This window comes from Chanodichthys erythropterus, chromosome 4 (assembly GCF_024489055.1).
Source record: "Chanodichthys erythropterus isolate Z2021 chromosome 4, ASM2448905v1, whole genome shotgun sequence".
Lineage (NCBI taxonomy): Eukaryota > Metazoa > Chordata > Actinopteri > Cypriniformes > Xenocyprididae > Chanodichthys > Chanodichthys erythropterus.
The window spans coordinates 35,245,989-35,266,241 of NC_090224.1; the positions used below are offsets into that span (position 1 = coordinate 35,245,989).

General features: G+C 39.7%; 1 protein-coding gene across 1 annotated transcript in view; it reads left to right on the top strand.

Annotated features, from left to right (window-relative positions):
- Nucleotides 1–20,253, top strand: part of adcy1a (adenylate cyclase 1a) — a 57,344-nt gene that overhangs the window by 18,784 nt on the left and 18,307 nt on the right. Inside the window, exons 5-9 of the mRNA XM_067383480.1 lie at nucleotides 9,063–9,190; nucleotides 11,836–11,994; nucleotides 12,104–12,245; nucleotides 13,280–13,435; nucleotides 17,656–17,850. Of these exons, the coding sequence (XP_067239581.1) occupies nucleotides 9,063–9,190; nucleotides 11,836–11,994; nucleotides 12,104–12,245; nucleotides 13,280–13,435; nucleotides 17,656–17,850 (780 nt within the window). The remainder of the gene's footprint in view (nucleotides 1–9,062; nucleotides 9,191–11,835; nucleotides 11,995–12,103; nucleotides 12,246–13,279; nucleotides 13,436–17,655; nucleotides 17,851–20,253) is intronic.

Here is a 20,253-nt window from a genome sequence, read left to right on the forward strand (position 1 = left end):
CATTTTAAAATACAAGCTTTTGCAATAGGCTTATCTGTTAAGGCCCATTCACACCAAGGATGATAACTATAACAATAACTATACAGTTTTAATAATCATTCTAATATGAGAATAGGGAATTCCATATCACAGCTATAAAGATAACACAGAGGAACAATATTGCTGGAATAACTTTTTTTTTGAGCTGATGAATGATAAAAACATTGACTAATGTTTGGCCAATCAAAATTCAGCCAACTTTAAAGAGCTCAAGCATTTAAAGCAGCAGACGACAAAACTGCAACGCACTTATAATAAACAAAACTTAATTATCCATTGGTGTGTATGGAAGCTTGTTTCCGCTATGGAATTAAAAAATAAAGGATAATTGTGACTTTTTATCTCACAATTCTGATTCACTTTCGATACTGCACTCGTACTGCGTATGGGGAAAAGTCTCCCTTTTTCCCCGTTACGGAAGCCTTTTTCAATAACGCAGTGTAACTGCATCGTCATTGGTTCACTCATAGACAAGTCGTTGAACCAATGACGGCGCGGCATAGCTGCGCGACCTATGGCAAGAAAGTGCGCGAACTTTCCCGCTGAAATGGGCGGGGTAAAGGGCTATATAAGCAGGCGTTTCGCCATAGGATTTCTGTCCTTTCTCCTTCAGCGCTGACAACGCATCTCCTCGCTGATCTCCGCCTGAAGCCTGAGGAAGCTCGCCGCCTTCGAGAAGCTCCCGCCACAGTCTGAAGAGGCCCCGCAGCGGACCCAGCTGAACTCGCGTCCTCGAGACGCCCGCCTCCCGCTCCCGCTTCCGGCCGCCTTCTCAGCGTGTCTCCTGCCGCCAGCCGGTGCGCTCCTTGAGAGCTTTCCCGCGGCTTATTCCCGTTCTAAAAGAGCATTTCCTCAGCGGTTCTGCCATTGGCTGGGTTCTGCCATCCGGGTTCTGGGTCAAAACAACCTTGTGGTTCGTTTCTTAAGGGGTTCTAGGCGATTAAATCCTCCTCGTCCCCTTACTGTTCCCACTTGGGACCTTTCTTTGGTCCTTAGGGCTCTCAAAGGAAACCCCTTCGAGCCGCTGAGTTCAGCTGACCTCAGCTGACCTCAGGCCTTTAACCCTGAAAACCGCTCTGCTACTTGCACTAGCATCAGTCAAGCGTGTTATAACGGCGACGGCATTGCTGCAAATGCCGCGCCACTCTTGTGGCACGTGCAGAGCCCCTCTGCACGATGATGACGAACACAGCGAGTGTGTCGCGTGCCTGGACAAGTCCCACGGCGACGGCGCGCTCGCTGGAGCCTCATGCCCGCACTGCGAGAGCATGAGCCTCTGTTCTCTGCGCTCGCGGGTCGCCTTCTTCACTGAAGGTGATCTCGCCGCTCGCGCCCTCCCGTCTCCTTCCTCCCGCGAGCCGGCCAGGAAGAGACTGCGGGGTAGAGGGACTCAGCGCCCGGAGTTGTGCGAGCTCACGTCGGCCCAGCCCCCGCGTGCCTCGCCTTCTCCCCCGAGAGAACATTCTCCTGTCATGTTCTCCCGACCAGAGCAGCGTCCCTCTGCAGATGCGAGTGACCTCATCTCGTTTGGAGGATCTGACGAAGAGCCGGATGACTCCATGTCTCTTGCGGCTTCTGAAGCGGAAGGATGGGCTGGCGAGCCGGACGAACCTGCTCCCCCGCCTCCTCTGGAGCCCATTGATCACGGCCAGGGTATGGATGCCGAGCTCTTCCGCATCCTATCCAAAGCAGTGGAAGAGCTAGACCTCGACTGGGCCCCTCCGGAGGAGCCATCGCGTAGCCACCTGGATGAGTGGTTCCTGCAAGGCCAAACCTGCCCCATCCAAGCAGCGCCGCCTAAGCAGCATCGTCAGCGCCCTCACCCTGCTAAGCGCCAATCTTCCTTCCCGAGACGCCAGGGACCCCGGCCCAAGATTGTGCTGGACCCGGTGACTCCAAAGACGTCCTGATCCAGCAGGAAGGAAGAGGGTTGGGGAATGTCCCGTTGCGACCGGACCACCTCCAAAGCTCCCTCGTGCAGTCTCCCCTCCGCCTCGTTTAATTCCGGGCGTGGGAGAAACGCTCTGTGTTGTAGCTGGGCCCACACGTTGCGCCCAAACAAAACGCTGTTTTCACGGCGAACACTATTTTACTTCCTCAAAAAGAGAGCAAATTTCCTCTTCCACCTCCCTCGGTGTACGGCCCCCTACCCGGCGGCCTGTCATCCGACATTATTCAACCCCTTGTCACTCGGGCCGAGGCCTGGCAGGCCATCCCCGACGTGTCAAGCTGGATCCTCGGGATCATAAAGCAGGGCTACTCGCTCCAGTTTGCAAGACGGCCCCCTCGCTTCGGAGGGGTGCTTCAAACCTTGGTGAACCCGGACGACGCTCCCGTCCTCCGGGCCGAGGTCATGACCTTACTGAAGAAAGGGGCTATAGAAATAGTTCCCCCTTCAGAGAGCGAGTCAGGCTTTTACAGCCGTTACTTTCTGGTCCCCAAAAAGGATGGCGGCCTCAGGCCCATCCTAGATCTCAGACTTTTGAATCGCTCCCTCATGAGACGAAAGTTCAAAATGCTGACGCTGAAGCAGATCCTCTCACAGATTTGCCACGAGGACTGGTTCTGCTCGCTGGATCTGAAAGATGCATATTTTCACATCCAGATAGCCCCCCTTCACAGACGATTCTTGAGATTCGCGTTCGAGGGAGTGGCATACTAATATACGGTCCTGCCCTTCGGGCTGTCTCTGGCTCCTCGCACTTTTACCAAGTGCATGAACACAGCGCTTTCCCCTCTGAGACAGATGGGAATCCGGTTTCTGGATTACCTCGACGATTGGCTCATTTTGGCCCATTCGCGAGTTGAGCTGGAACACCACAGATCCGTGCTCCTCAGACATCTCCAATGCCTGGGTCTCAGGGTCAACCTAGCCAAGAGCTCACTGCTCCCCAGCCAACACATTTCGTTTCTGGAGACAGTTTTCGACTCAGTCCGCATGACGGCAGTAGTCTCGCCAGAGTGCGCCCTGGCAATACAGCAGCTCTCGGCTTCCATCCAGAACAAAGCTTATCTTCCTCTGAAGCTCTTCCAGAGGCTCTTAGGGCTGATGGCTTCCGCCTCCCCAGTTCTGCAGCTCGGCCTTCTTCGGATGCGGCCGCTACAGTTCTGGCTGAAATCCCGGGTCCCCCCACATGCCTGGCGGCACGGCCGCTTATGTCTCAAGGTCAATCGGGCCTGTCTTTTAGCCCTGAAACCTTGGATGAACCCTGCTTGGTTCAGTCTTGGGGTACCCCTACAGGCGGTGGCATGAAGGACGGTGCTCTCGACGGACGCATCCAACTCAGGTTGGGGGGCTCTGTGCGAGGGCAGACCGGCCTTCGGCTCGTGGTCCCACGAAGAAAGCCATCTCCATATCAACTGCCTCGAAATGTTGGCAGTGATGAAAGCCCTGCAAGCGTTCCAGGTTCACTTCTTAGTCCAATCGGACAGCATGACTGTGGTATCATACATAAATCACCAGGGCGGTCTTCGTCCAGCCGTCTATGCGCTCTGGCGAAACGTCTTCTGGAGTGGGCAATACCAAGGCTTCGGTCGCTCAGGGCGACTCATATACCTGGCAAAACCAACCTGGGTGCAGATATGCTATCACGGAGCAACGTCCCCTCAGATGAGTGGATGCTCCATCCCCAGATGGTTCTCAAGATTTGGGAGCTCTTCGGGAGAGAAGAGATAGACCTCTTCGCCTCAGAAGACAACTCTCATTGCCCAACATATTTCTCAAAGGAAGTCGATGCGCTGGCCCACACCTGGCCCAGCACACTCATTTACGCATTTCCCCCGATCGCACTGATCCCGCAGGTCATCAGGCGAGTCAGGGAAGACAGACACAGAGTCCTTCTAGTGGCCCCGCTCTACACCTCTGGTCCCTCGATGGGAGCCGACTGACCGTCCCAGGGACGTACTAGAGACCATATCTCAGGCGAGAGCCCCGTCCACGAGACGCCTCTATGCCCAGAAATGGTCGGTCTTTGTTGATTGGTGTTCCACACGCAACATAGACCCCGTGGGGTGTGACGTATCTCCGATACTGTCCTTCCTGCAAGAGCGTTTGGACCTGGGACGCGCCCCTTCAACGCTCAAAGTATACGTAGCAGCCATCTCAGCGTTTCATGCTCCTATCACTGGCCAGTCAGTGGGTCGAAACAACCTTGTGGTTCGTTTCTTAAGGGGTTCTAGGCGATTAAATCCTCCTCGTCCCCTTACTGTTCCCACTTGGGACCTTTCTTTGGTCCTTAGGGCTCTCAAAGGAAACCCCTTCGAGCCGCTGAGTTCAGCTGACCTCAGGCCTTTAACCCTGAAAACCGCTCTGCTACTTGCACTAGCATCAGTCAAACGTGTTGGCGATTTGCAGGCCCTCTCTGTGAGCCCTGCGTGCCTCAAATTTGGGCCTAATGACTCTAAGGTCATACTGAAACCTAGGCATGGCTACGTCCCCAATGTGCTCTCTACTCCGTTTAGAGCTCAGGTCATTTCGCTCTCTGCTCTTCCTCCTTCCGCGGATGAACAGGAGCTGGAGTTACTCTGCCCTGTCAGGGCATTGTGGACCTATGTAGAGCGATCACAGCCTTTCAGGCAGTCAGATCAGCTCTTTGTCTGTTTTGGTGGCCGCACCAAAGGGTCTTCGGTCTCAAAGCAACATCTCTCGTGTTGGATAGTCGACGCGATTAATCTCTGTTACTCCTCCCTGGACATTGAATGCCCCTTAGGAGTTAGGGCCCATTCCACTAGAGGAATGGCTTCCTCCTGGGCCTGGTCTAATGGAGTTTCCATTAAAGACATCTGAGAGGCGGCCGGCTGGTCCTCGCCGTCCACTTTTGTCAGATTTTATCATCTGGACGTTCCGGCTTTACAAGCCTGGGTCCTCTCGGTGTAACCAGGCGGCTTCTTCGAGTTCCGCCTCTCGCCGATCAGGAGTTATCTCCTCTTGTGGTGCAACAAGGGTTTACGACAGCTTTGCCTTCTTACTTGCTCTCTTGGTCCCCTCTCGTTGTCCAAAACAAGTTATGTCGTTCCCTGCCATGGCACGGCCTGGTTGAATTCGTTCCCCATACGCAGTACGAGTGAAGTATCGAAAGGGAACGTACTCGGTTACTAAAGTAACCTCGGTTCCCTGAGATACGGAACGAGTACTGCGTTACTTGCCGTGCCACGAGGCTGCGGCTTCAGTGTCGTCGCCTCAGTCGATTGGCCTGAAATCCTATGGCGAAACACCTGCTTATATAGCCCTTTACCCCGCCCATTTCGGCGGGAAAGTTCACACGCTCTCTCGCCATAGGTCGCGCAGCTATGCCGCGCCGTCATTGGTTCAACGACTTGTCTATGAGTGAACCAATGACGATGCAGTTACACTGCGTTATTGAAAAAGGCTTCAGTAATGGGGAAAAAGGGAGACTTTTCCCCATACGCAGTACTCGTTCCATATCTCAGGGAACCGAGGTTACGTTAGTAACCGAGTACGTTTTCTTCTCAGAATTGTGTGATATAAAGTGAGAATTGCGAGATATAAACTTGCAGATTTTAAAAAAACTAAAATATCCCGCAATTCTGACTTTATAACTCGCAATTGACTTTATATCTCGCAATTCTTACTTTATAACTCACAACTGTGTTTATATCACACAATTCTGACTTTATAACTCTCAATTCTGACTTTATATCTCGCAATTCTTACTTTATAACTCACAACTGTGTTTATATCACACAATTCTGACTTTATAACTCTCAATTCTGACTTTATATCTCACAATTCTGACTTTATAACTCATAATTCTGACTTCATACCTCACAATTCTGACTTTATAACTCGCAATTCTGACTTTATAACTCGCAATTGACTTTATATCTCGCAATTCTTACTTTATAACTCACAACTGTGTTTATATCACACAATTCTGACTTTATAACTCATAATTCTGACTTCATACCTCACAATTCTGACTTTATAACTCGCAATTCTGACTTTATAACTCGCAATTCTGACTTCATATCTCACAATTCTGACTTTTTAACTCACAACTGTGTTTATATCACACAATTCTGACTTTATAACTCGCAATTCTGACTTCATATCTCACAATTCTGACTTTATATCTCACAATTCTGACTTCATATCTCACAATTTTGACTTTATAACTCGCAATTCTGACTTTATAACTCACAATTCTGACTTTATAACTCGCAATTCTGACTTTATAACTCACAATTCTGACTTTATAACTTGCAATTTTGACTTTATAAATCACAATTGACTTTATAACTCACAATTCTGACTTTATAACTCACAATTCTGACTTTATAACTCACGATTCTAACTTTATAACTCGCAATTCTGACTTTATATCTCACAATTGACTTTATAACTCGCAATTCTGACTTTATAACTCACAATTCTGACTTTATATCTCACAATTCTGACTTTATAACTCACAATTCTGACTTTATAACTTGCAATTTTGACTTTATAACTCACAATTGACTTTATAACTTGCAATTCTGACTTTATAACTCACAATTCTGACTTTATAACTCACAATTCTGACTTTATATCTCACAATTCTGACTTTATAACTCACAATTCTGACTTTATAACTCGCAATTTTGACTTTATAACTCACAATTGACTTTATAACTCGCAATTCTGACTTTATAACTCACATTTCTGACTTTATAACTTGCAATTGTGAGTTTATATCTTGCAATTCTGACTTTATAGCTTACAATTCTGATCTTATAACTTGCAATTGACTTTATTACTCGCAGTTTTGACTTTGTCACAATTCTGAGAAAAAAAATCTGAATTGCTAGATTTAAACTCGCAATTGTGAGTTTATATCTTGCAATTATGACTTTATAACTCACAATTCTGACATTATAACTCACAGAAAAAAAAGAAAAGAAAAGAAAATTGTGGGATAAAGTCGCAATTACATTTTTTATTTTTATTCTGTGGTGGAAACAAACTTCCATAAGTGTGGACTCTAAAATAGTTATCATTGAAGTAAAATTTATAGTTATCATCCTTGGTGTGAACAGGCCTTTAGACTTAATGCAAGTTCCACATAAAATGACAAGCACACACACACACACACACACACACACACACAAAGACTTCATATCTCGCAATTCTGACTTAATATCTCACAATTCTGACTTTATAACTCGCAATTCTGACTTTATATCTCACAATTCTGACTTTATATCTCACAATTCTGACTTTATAACTTGCAATTTTGACTTTATAACTCACAATTCTGACTTTATAACTCACAATTCTGACTTTATAACTCACAATTCTGACTTTATAACTCACAATTGACTTTATAACTCACAATTCTGACTTTATAACTCACAATTCTGACTTTATAACTCACGATTCTAACTTTATAACTCGCAATTCTGACTTTATATCTCACAATTGACTTTATAACTCGCAATTCTGACTTTATAACTCACAATTCTGACTTTATATCTCACAATTCTGACTTTATAACTCACAATTCTGACTTTATAACTTGCAATTTTGACTTTATAACTCACAATTGACTTTATAACTTGCAATTCTGACTTTATAACTCACAATTCTGACTTCATAACTCGCAATTCTGACTTTATATCTCACAATTCTGACTTTATAACTCACAATTCTGACTTTATAACTCGCAATTTTGACTTTATAACTCACAATTGACTTTATAACTCGCAATTCTGACTTTATAACTCACATTTCTGACTTTATAACTTGCAATTGTGAGTTTATATCTTGCAATTCTGACTTTATAGCTTACAATTCTGATCTTATAACTTGCAATTGACTTTATTACTCGCAGTTTTGACTTTGTCACAATTCTGAGAAAAAAAATCTGAATTGCTAGATTTAAACTCGCAATTGTGAGTTTATATCTTGCAATTATGACTTTATAACTCACAATTCTGACATTATAACTCACAGAAAAAAAAGAAAAGAAAAGAAAATTGTGGGATAAAGTCGCAATTACATTTTTTATTTTTATTCTGTGGTGGAAACAAACTTCCATAAGTGTGGACTCTAAAATAGTTATCATTGAAGTAAAATTTATAGTTATCATCCTTGGTGTGAACAGGCCTTTAGACTTAATGCAAGTTCCACATAAAATGACAAGCACACACACACACACACACACACAAAGACTTCATATCTCGCAATTCTGACTTAATATCTCACAATTCTGACTTTATAACTCGCAATTCTGACTTTATATCTCACAATTCTGACTTTATATCTCACAATTCTGACTTTATAACTTGCAATTTTGACTTTATAACTCACAATTCTGACTTTATAACTCACAATTCTGACTATAACTCACAATTCTAACTTTATAACTCGCAATTCTGACTTTATATCTCGCAATTCTGACTTTATAACTCGCAATTCTGACTTTATAACTCGCAATTTTGACTTTATAACTCACAATTGACTTTATAACTCACAATTCTGACTTTATAACTCACAATTCTGACTTTGTAACTTGCAATTGTGAGTTTATATCTTGCAATTCTGACTTTATAGCTTACAATTCTGATCTTATAACTCACAATTGACTTTATTACTCGCAGTTTTGACTTTGTTACAATTCTGAGAAAAAAATCTGAATTGCTAGATTTAAACTCGCAATTGTGAGTTTATATCTCGCAATTCTGACTTTATAACTCACAATTCTGACATTATAACTCACAGAAAAAAAAGAAAAGAAAAGAAAAGAAGTATATAAATCTATATAAATAACAGAAGTGGTATTTTGATAGCCAAATAAACTCTCATCTGCTCATTTCTTAACTGTCAAAGCAGGAAGTACCATAATTATTCTTTTCTTCACTTATAAATTGTGTAAACATGTCAGAAATCAGATTTTGTATAACCTGGTAGATATGTGATGTTTATCAACAGCATTACTGACTTGCTTTCAACTGCATATCCCTTTTATTGGCTTTGTGTGTCTCTTGAAAAACTCCCATCGTGCTTTTGTGTGTCTGATTGGCAGGAAAACCATTGCAGGAGGATTAAGATCTTGGGAGACTGTTATTATTGCGTGTCCGGCCTGACCCAGCCCAAAGCAGACCACGCTCACTGCTGTGTGGAGATGGGTCTGGACATGATCGACACCATCACGTGAGTCAGTGTTTGTGGCCAAACCTCATTTTGTTTTAACAGCAGTCACTGAGCCGACCAGCAGCAGCTACCATCATCTGACAGACTGTATTTGAAAGCTATAGTGATTTCATTGTGTGGGAATGTGTGTGTGTGTGTGTGTGTGTGTGTGTGTGTGTGTGTGTGTGTGAGACCTGCTCCACTATATTCACTTCTCTGCTCTGAATTCTAAGGCGGCTTTCACTGCTGCGGTCTCTTATCACCTCACACAGGTGTTAGAATATGCACACACACACACACATAGGAAAGCACAGACAAAAAATCGCACAGAAACACATCTCTCTCTCTCTCTCTCTCTCTCTCTCTCTCACACACACACACACACACACACACACACACACGCACTTTTGGTCTCACATTAGTGTAGATCTCCTGCTTTATGCTGGTAGCAAACAGAAAAGAAATTCCTCCTGCCAAAGCCCCCTCTCTCTCTTCAATCATCAGATCCAGCATTATAGTGAGGGATGAGGTGAGAATAAGAAGCTTTTGAGAAAAAAAAAGGTTTTCACCTTTAGTTTTCTAGATGACAATATAGGGTTCCCATACTTTTCACCAATTAATTTATATGATTTCACCAATTAATTTTTAGGACCTTTTCTGTTGTTTACAATATTGTTTGTTATAGTGATTACAGTACATGAGGATTTAAAATCAATTTAAAGGGTTAGTTCACCCAAAACTGAAAATTCTGTCATTAATTACTCACCCTCATGTCCTTCCACACCCGTAAGACCTTCATTAATCTTCGGAAACACAAATTATGATATTTTTAATGAACTCCGAGAGGTTTTTTTTTTTTACCTCCCATAGAAAGCAATGAAATTACCACATTCAAGGTCCAGAGAAGTAGTAAAGACATTGTTAAAATAGTCAACATGGCTACAGCGGTTTAACCTTAATGTTATTAAGTCACGAGAATACTTTTTGTGCGCAAAAAACAAAACAAAAATAAAGAGTTTATTCAACAATTTCTTCTCTCCCCTGTCATTCCCCTATGCAGTTGATGCACTGCAGAGCTTCCGTGTTTACCTCCAAATGCTGGCTCAGTATTGGCTGGCGCTGTACATGTGAGCAACATGATGCATGTGTGTGATTCTGATGCAGGATCCGGCCAATAATGAGCCGCCGTTCTGACATAAACACAGAAGCTCTGCAATTTGTCTTCAATGTAAACTGAGTTGAAGACTGACAGGGTAGAGAGTAAATAGTTGAATAAAGTCGTTGTTTTCTATGGGAGATAAAAAAAAAAAACTCGGATTTCATCAAAAATATCTTAATTTGTGTTCTGAAGATGTACAAAGGTCTGACGGGTGTGGAACGACATGAGGGTGAATAATTAATGACAGAAATTTCAACCCTTTGAGGTCTATTTGTCTTATTACAGCCACACAATTAATTGTTAAAAGATCACAATCTCAATTCAAACAGCCACACAATTTCATTTCTAAATGATAATGCTTCGCCTGTGTCTATTAAACCTTTGACAAAATCAAACAGTAACAAACATTCACATCTGTGTTCGCGCTGCCGCTGAGCTAGAGAGAGCAGTTATCATGTATAGGTATGAAGCAGCTCCACAAATGGCCTTTTCGACCACACAATATTGTTATTTCCATGTTACAAATATTCAGATTATCACAGAAGTACTGGGATAAAAGTTTATAGCTTGGATATAATCATTGATGTCTACGGTAACGATTAAAATCCTTCTGAAAGTAACTTGGCGCTTCAAGGAAAGATTGTATCAATTACATTGTTACACCAGTAGGTGGCGACAAGCGACTTAAAAATGTTAATACTTTATTTCCCACGTTCCATTCCGTCTCGCACACAGTTGAGCGCGCAAGTCTTTCTAAGATACTCCTTTAACCCCTGAACGCGGAAATAACATTTTGTCAGAACCTCTAGTGAATTTCAAGTTATTTTATTTTAGTTGTCTCTTGCTGTTCAGAATCGTGGGAGAATCGTGCAACTCTACGCCTTATTGTGAATGATTTATCCATGCATATATTTTATTTTATTTATTTATTATAACCGATGGATAGAACCAAGTCCCACTTTTTGTTCCTTTTGGATAATTCATTTTGCTTAGATGTACGTCACTATAAGGAAGAAAAGATCTTTTGCTACTTCTGTTCCATTGAAATTTAAAAAAACAAAAACAAAAAAAAAAACAGTTCAGACATAACTATGGTTTACAAGCAAGTTTTACTATAGTAATATTTAGCCAATAAGATATTTTACATCAGATTATAACTAAAAGTTTACTATTTCCATGACTTTCCTAGTTTATATGTCTGGAAATCACAGTTGTACAATTCCCTAATATTTCTACATATTTTTTTTTTTTTTACCTTAAAATAATTAAAAATTATTTATCATATTTCATTATTTTAATATTCTTATCGTACAGTAAATTTTACCGTCAATTATAAATGGGTGTCGAATGTGCCTGCGGAGAGGCCATTTCTGCAGTTGCATCTGTAACCAAAAACTTTTGCTCGTTTGTGATGTTTCATCCACACCAGTAGGTGTCAGTATAAAGACTACTAATGTGCAAAACTTCAACAAGATGTACCTTTTTGTGAATATGTGTGTGCAATCAGGTCTGTGGCGGAAGCGACCGAGGTGAACCTGAACATGCGTGTGGGTTTGCACACGGGCCGCGTGCTGTGCGGGGTTCTGGGGCTCCGAAAGTGGCAGTATGACGTCTGGTCCAATGACGTCACACTGGCCAACATGATGGAGGCAGGAGGACTGCCTGGGTCAGTCCCACACCACATTTAACAACATAATCAGATATTAAACCTTCATGTAGCGAGCACTATATGAGCAGAAAGGTGATAGTGTGATTGTTTGCCCCTCCCCCAACAGGAAGGTTCATATCACCAAGGCAACGCTGGAATGTCTGAATGGAGATTACGAGGTGGAGCCGGGCTTCGGCCACGAGAGACACGCTTTCCTCAGCAAACACGCTATCGAGACGTTCTTCATTGTACCCTCACACAGACGCAAAGTACAAACACATCATCATCACATCGTACACAACATGAATAAACTCTTGTAAAGCATCTGTAATGAGGCTTTTTCTTGATAATACAAGCTATACTGTAAATAATGTAAGAGGGAAACTTGACTAGATTGTGAAAAGTGGACATATCTTTGCCTCTATTATTGGGTAGATTTTTTATTTTTTGGTTACATTGACAGTAAAGAATTAGAAAAAGTAATTTTAGTGGTACAGGAAATGATGGCATTTGATTAACAGTTATTGAGAACGAAACCGTGTCCATTTGGCTTTTTTTTAATGCTGTTTTTAAAGAGCCACAGATGATGAGCAGTTTTCTTTCCTGTGTTGACTGATTTCCTGTTGAAACAGGAAGCATTTAAATAGCCAATAGACTTTATTTACATTACAGTCAGCCACAGTCTTACAATAAAAGGTTCTGAAAGGGGGTTTTCACAGCGATGATGCCATTTTGCTTCAGCAAAGAACCTTTCTGCGTCTTAGTGTGAATAACATTTTTCAACAATAAAGAACATTTTGTGGAAGGGAAAGATATAATTAGACAAACATTTGTTGTGAACTTTGAACTTTCGATTCATTAAAGAATCCAGAATTTTTTTTATCATGGTTTCCACAAAAAGCAGCACAACTGTTTTCAACATTGATAAAAATAAGAAATACTTTTTGACACATATTAAATGTTACTTATTAATATTTCTATCGTCATATTAGAATGATTTCTTTTTTCATGTGACACTGAAGACTGGAGTAATGATGCTGAAAATTCAGCTTTGACAGAATACATTTTAAAATCGAAAACAATTATTTTAATATATTTAATATATTTTATTTAAAAGCCTTACACACATCCTAGTCCATTTGGAGTTCAAATGGATTAGAGGCATCTTATTCATATTCACATTTTCTTCTTTTTTTCAGACAACAGTTACTGTAGCCATTTTCATACATTCAGTTAATCTTTTCTCTTTTCTCATTCCACATTTCTTCCCACCCCCATCCTCTCCCTCTCTCTCTCTCTGCAGATTTTTCCTGGGCTGATCCTATCAGACATAAAACCAGCGAAAAGGATGAAGTTTAAGACAGTCTGTTACCTGCTGGTGCAGCTCATGCACTGCAGAAAGATGTTCAAGGCTGAGATCCCTTTCTCCAACGTCATGACCTGTGAGGATGATGACAAGGTGCATGATTTCTGCATACGTCCTTCTTAATGTTATATATTGTGGAACCAGGACCACATTTTCGCATTAACCAAATTCAATAGACTGATATTAAATAGTTTTATAGTTATAATCAGGGCTTGACATTAACTTTTTTGTTCATCAGTCACTGTGGCTAGTGGTTTTCCAAAGTTTCTAGCCACTCAGCTTTTTCACTGGACACAATTCTGACATCAATACCATGGGGAGAACTGCCATATAGATATTTTAATATTATCTCATAAATCAGCAGCAGGTTTATTAGGCTGCTGTCACTTTAAGACATGACACATAGATCCATTTTACTGTTACACATGCGTTTTCTTTCTCAACTGTTTACGTTCACTTAAAACATCACTGAATATTCGCCAAGACCAGCATTTTGACATTATTTTGTGTGTATTTGACTGCTTAAGCACAATAAACCCTGTTGACAATGTCAAGCCCTGCTAAAACATTCAATATTCTCAAGTTTTAACATCTGATATTACTTCAAAGAGTAACTATGTAACACCAGCGAAATGAACAAAAATGATCCTTAGTCATACAAATGACTGTGTTTATGTGAATACTCGCCAAGACCAGCATTTTAACATTATTTTGTGTGTATTTGATTGTTTAAGTGCAATAAGCCCTGTTGACAATAAGTCAAGCCCTGCTATAACATCCAATAGTCTGAAGTCTGATATTACTTCAAAGAGTTAAACGTAACTGTTTAACACCAGGTATGGAGATTAACTGAACATATTTATCTATGTATACAGATATTTATGATGATGAGTGTACATGTGAAACAAAATGCTGATGACTACAAAAGTAATATCTATATTTAAACCAACAATGAAAGAAAACTTTGAAATCAATATGTTTTAAAACCATTTCTTTCTAGTTCTCTTGATATAAAAAAAAAATACCGATATGGGCATAAAACATGGCCACAAAAAAAGCTACCACTGATGCTGCAGTTTAACCCTTAAATGCATGACTGTTTCTCCAATCATTCTTACATATTCGGGTTTTTAGCAACCCAGATCTATAACACGGAAGGATCTCTACCTGTCGCGATAATATAAAACTCTTCTGATATTAGAGTAACAATTACAGAAGAATAAAATAAAGAATATTTTGTTACCTTTTGGAGTTTGAAAAGGCTCCGCTTAAGCAGATGTTTTACGCCATCATCACGGTGCTTGTCAGACCTCATTTCCCAGTACATTCAGCAAATAATGGGTTAGTTTTATGTTTGAGGTCACGAATATGAGCCCATTCGCGATCTCAAACGTATTCTCAAAACTATACAATTTTCAATATCTTCAAAATCAATATTTCGATCGCTAACAGCTTCACCAGATCCATCCAGTGACAGTTACAGTCATATTTGATTGCGTTCAGTACTTGCTCTACTGTAAATCGCTGAGCCATTTCATGTTTGTTTTATTATTTCGTTTTCTGTCTGAATGAGTCGTCACTTCAGCATTGTGTATCAGACATTGCCACCTTGTGGAATAAAGGTGAATCGCACTTATTCCGTCATCTAAGATTCAATTATTGTTGTGCAGAAAAAATATACTTACACTCATACACACCTCGGGTCGTTTGTGACCCTATCCACCTGTTTCCGCGGGGCGCTACTGTAAAAGAGAACGTGGGTACAACTTCCGGTGATGCGGCGGAAGCAGCATATCAATGGTATTTTGTGTGCTAATTAGCGAAGAGGCTAAGTGTTTTTTGGATCATTGTTTACTTTGTAAAGTTGCAAATCTTTATTAGAGATGTCGTTATGGTGCCCAGGGACAACATCTCAGTTTACTACATTATTAGTCAATAATATCACAATACAATAAACAGTTTTCGTGCCCTTAATTGCTCTTTACTTTACTGACCTTCCACAAAAGTGCTGCTGCATGACTAGAGCATCCTGACCCTGTAATACATGAACAACCCGCTGTCTGTACTTCACCCGTCACTGATGCACCAAAGCCTTATGATGTGATATTTTACTCCTAACGTGTCATGCGTGCCAGAGCCAGTCACGTTTCCACTGTCATATATGCGATGCTAAAGGCTACTTATGTTAACCATTGCAATAATAAATACACACGTTTATGGAAAATATCAGAGACTGCTTGAGGAACGAAGTCAATTCTTATGTGATTATAATCGTGTATTTATTTGGTTTTATCAATCTGTCTCTTCGCTGTGCCTGGTGATTCCTGACAAATGCGTATCTTTCACAGATTCACACTTCGGTTAACTCGTATAACTCATAACTCCTGTTGTCATGAGCTCCCTCTGTTGCTCTGGCTGAAAAGATCAGGATACATAGACGGAGAGATCGTGCAAACATCCTCGGATAGCAATCATCGCATAATTTAGAGGAAAATAAATAGAAATGCTCAGAAAAGTGACATAAACATAGGGTATGTTATCAATATATTTCTAAATATGTAAGCCTTTGGATTTAAAAGCCTTAGTGGAGTTGTTTTTTGCGTTCTTGTGATCGCAAATAAATGGAAGCATGCGCAACTGAATAGGTCTGTTTTCTTTTTATGTCAATATAAATATCAGTTAGATTTAGCATAATTGATGTGCACTCCTGACATAAATTAATACATTACTTTTACTGTAACATTTTTTTATTGTAAAACATTGTTCAAATATTGATGCCGGAATCTTAAATCTTTAAGTAAAAAACAAACGTTCGCAAGTTTGGATCGTTAAATCTTGAATGATTGTCAACTGTTGAATGAATGAGTGTCACGTCCAGCTTGTTTACTTCGAACCGGAAGACGCTCCCACGTTTGACGCAAAGCCTCATGGGGCGTAGGAAACTTGTGGATACAATTTTTTACAAAAAATGAATACAAAAGTAGGCATTCTTTTATAATTTTATGATTTTTTTTCTTGTTATATTCTTTATAATGAATTGATTGAGGAATACCAAGATGGTTGATGTCTAACTTTAAAAAATGAATGAGGAGGAGGGTAGTGAATGACGGGTCACTAAAGACCCGAGGTATGCGTTTAAGGGTTAAGAGGGCATTTACACAACACCGCTTTCAACTAAATGTTTTATGCATTTTGGCTGTTAATTTACAGAACAACAGCATTTTATGGGCCTGAAAATTTTTTGAAAACTATACCATTATCATGGTGACTTAATTCACTTGCTTATTATGTTTTCACTCTATAGGCGCATTTCTTTGCAAAGTGATATTGCCAACTACTGGCCTGGCAGCAGAATACAGCATTTTTAGTCTGAAAAACTTTTCAGTTTTTAGTACATTGTTCTTGTGTAAACATACCCTAAAATAGGTGTTTATAATGCTTAAATTATTAAGTAAAATATCATAGAAAAATATTTCAATCATGTCAGACCTGATATGGAATCGCAGTGGAAAATCTGAGTAGTGTGCCCTGCCGGTCTACAGAAGAACTAAAAAAAAAGGAAGGTTTGGCTCATCATTATTGATTACATAATTATTAATCATGAGCTAAGACATCACCGTGTAATGATACCAGTCAACCAGTCAGTCAGCGAAAACTGGTTCTGGTTCTGCTGATATATTGTGATTGCTGCTTTATGTACATTGACAGTCTTCCAATACTTGCAAAGCCAAAATCACCTTTCACACCCACAAAAAATCACATTCACTCTGTTTTAATCCAGTCCACTCTTTAATGCCACTTCTTGAGATGAGTGGAGGATTGCACACAGATCCAATCACCACTGCAGATTTACTGTTCTCATCATGTGTGACTGTGTGTGTGTGTGTGTGTGTGTGTGTGTGTGTGTGTGTTTTGACTTGTATCAGTGCATAATTAAACATCTTATCACCATTGCATGTGTGAGAAAATATGCTGAGATGTGTTGAATTCCCCATCTGTCACCATGTACTCTAGATTTGTGTCTAGATGAGTTTAAAAGGTTCTTTCCTTATAATCATAAAATGATAGTTCACCCAAGAATGAAACTTTTGTCATCATTTACTCACCCTCGTGTCATTCCAAAACAAATATACACAAAAAATATGTCACTCTTCCTATATTTTAAATCTTTTGAAGTCATATGATAGCTTTGCATAAGCAACAGATCAAAATTTATGAAATTATTTATTGAAAATCTTTCCTGCTGCTGAACTGAAATTTATTTGTATATAAACTTGAAATTTTGGAAACTGAAATTTTCCCTGGGTTTCCAGAGACGAGCGTTGCGAACAGCTTCTGAGAAACTGCGCAATCGGACGTCATTTTCAGCGGGAATGGTACAGAACTCTCCAGGGACCAGAGTGAACCGTTACATCGGCCGTCTGATAGAAGCACGACAGACGGAGTCTGAGACGGCAGACCTCAACTACATTACCCTAACATACAGGAGCAGAGAGAGAGAGCAGAGAGTGAGTACACACAGCTGCATGATGGTGTGAGCGGGGCTAGATCTTACATCTCACAAAGACTGTTTTGAACCTCTTAAAATGGAATGATTTTTTAAAAATGATGTGTCCAAGCTAAAATAACATATTATATTGTCATATTTTTGCTATTGCTGCTGGGTAAATAAGTAATCATGTTAAAACCACACTGAAAAAAGTTTTAAATATTTTAATTTAAAAGTTTTTAAATTAAAAAATAGATACATTTTTGTGTTTTAACATTTATAAATTTATCTAAATGTATTAATTACAATATTTGTTGGATATTTTTAAAGCAAAGTTACCTTTTACAGTTTTGCTTTTATTTTATTTTTCTTTATTTTTTGTATATTACTGTTTAAATATAGCTGAAAAATAATAATAATAATAATGTAATATGTTTAATGGCAAGTTCCATTATGACAACTTACCCCACTATTGGCAACCATGTGGTCAACTTTATCAAAGGCTTTATTATTATTATTATTATTATTATTATTATTATTATTATTATTATTATTATTATATACAAGACTTTAAGGTAAATTACCATTCAAAATTTTGGAGTTTGGTATGATTTTTTTTTTTTTTTAAGATTTTATTTTTTAAGCTCTTTTCTACTAACCTGCATTAATTTGATCAAAAATACAGTAAAAACAGCAATATTGTGAAATATTATTGCAATTTTAAATAGCTGTTTTCTGTTTTAATATTAAAATGTAATTTATTCCTTTGATCAAAGCTGAATTTTCAGCATCATTACTCGAGTCTTCAGTGTCACATGATCCTTCAGAAATCATTCTAATATGATGATTTATTATCATTGTTGGAAAGTGGAAACAGTTGTGCTGCTTAATATTTTTTATAACCTGCTGTGATACTTCTTTTCAGGATTCTTTGATTTAAAAAAGTTAAAAATAACAGCATTTATTCAAAATACAACAATAGAAATCTTTTTATTCATCAAAGAATCCTGAAAACGTATCACAGGTTATAAAAATACTGTTTCCAACAATAAATAAATCAGCATAATAGAACAATTTCTGAAGGATCATGTGATACTGAAGAATGGAGGAATGATGTTGAAAATTCAGATTTTCATCACAGAAATAAATTATACTTTGAAGTATATTAAATAAAAAAAATAAAAAAAAAGCATTATTTTAAACCGTAATAGTATTTCACAATATTACTGTTGTTTTTTTTCTGTATTTTTGATCAAATAAATGGGCTTGATGATAATTTTTTTTATTTATTTTTTTTACATTGCCCTTTTTTACATTTGAACCCCTGCCCCTCAAGAACTCTCTGCATGTCCCTGCATATTATTCTCAATGTTTTTCAGGATTCTTTGATAAATAGAAAGTTCAAAAGAACTGCATTTATTTGAAACCATAATCTTCTGTAACATTATAAATGTCCTTAAAAGTTTTTGATCAATTTAATGCAATTTAATGCATTAAAGTATTTATTTATTTATAAAAATATCATACTGACCCCAAACTTTTGAACGGTATAGTGTGTGTCTATGCAGAAATAGACTTTAAAAACCCTGTGAAATATTCACTGGAGTGACAAGTATGACAACATGCCCCAGTCTCCCTAACACAGCAGTAACCAATCCAGGGCATTTGGCAGTAGTGACTTAGCGAAATGTGAGAGAGATGGAGTGAAAAATTTCCTCAGACACACACGCCGCATCCCCCGCATTGTTCCGTTGTGCTTCGTGACTCCCTGTCTCCTCACTTTCAACATCCTCTCTCCCCCTCATCTCTCTCTCTCCCCCGTTTCTCACTAGCTCTCTCCATAGCTCTGTTCTCTCTGTCTTTGCCTGTATTCACTCCTCTCCAATCCCTCCCATCTTCGATTCATGTGAGACATCTGCCCACCCTAACAGAATGGGGGCAACAGTAATGATTTGGGAAAATCTGTCAGACTCACGATATGTATTCTCTTTCTTACACACACACGCACACTCATGCATGCAGGAGCGTGGTGGCTTTCCCTGCTCTCTCTGGGAGTATAATGACATTGCATCTGTCTCTTGTGAAGAGGGGGATGCTGGCTTTATACTCTAATGAAGCTGACGCACAAAGCAGTGTGTTGCATTGATCTCTCGCAGTCTGCGCTGGAATGACACAAATACACGTTGCCTATGACACCTACAACAGATACAACAAAACATATGTTTACATGAACACACACACGGCTGTTTCTTCAGCTTTCAGAACTTTTATGTATTGATTTTTGTTAATATGAAATTATATAAATATAATACATAATTAAAATTGTCTCAGAAACTTATTACCATGTCTTCTTTGTTTGTTTTTGCTACTTAAAAATGCCTTTTATTCTGTATAAGCTGTAGATTTATTCATTTTTCTCATG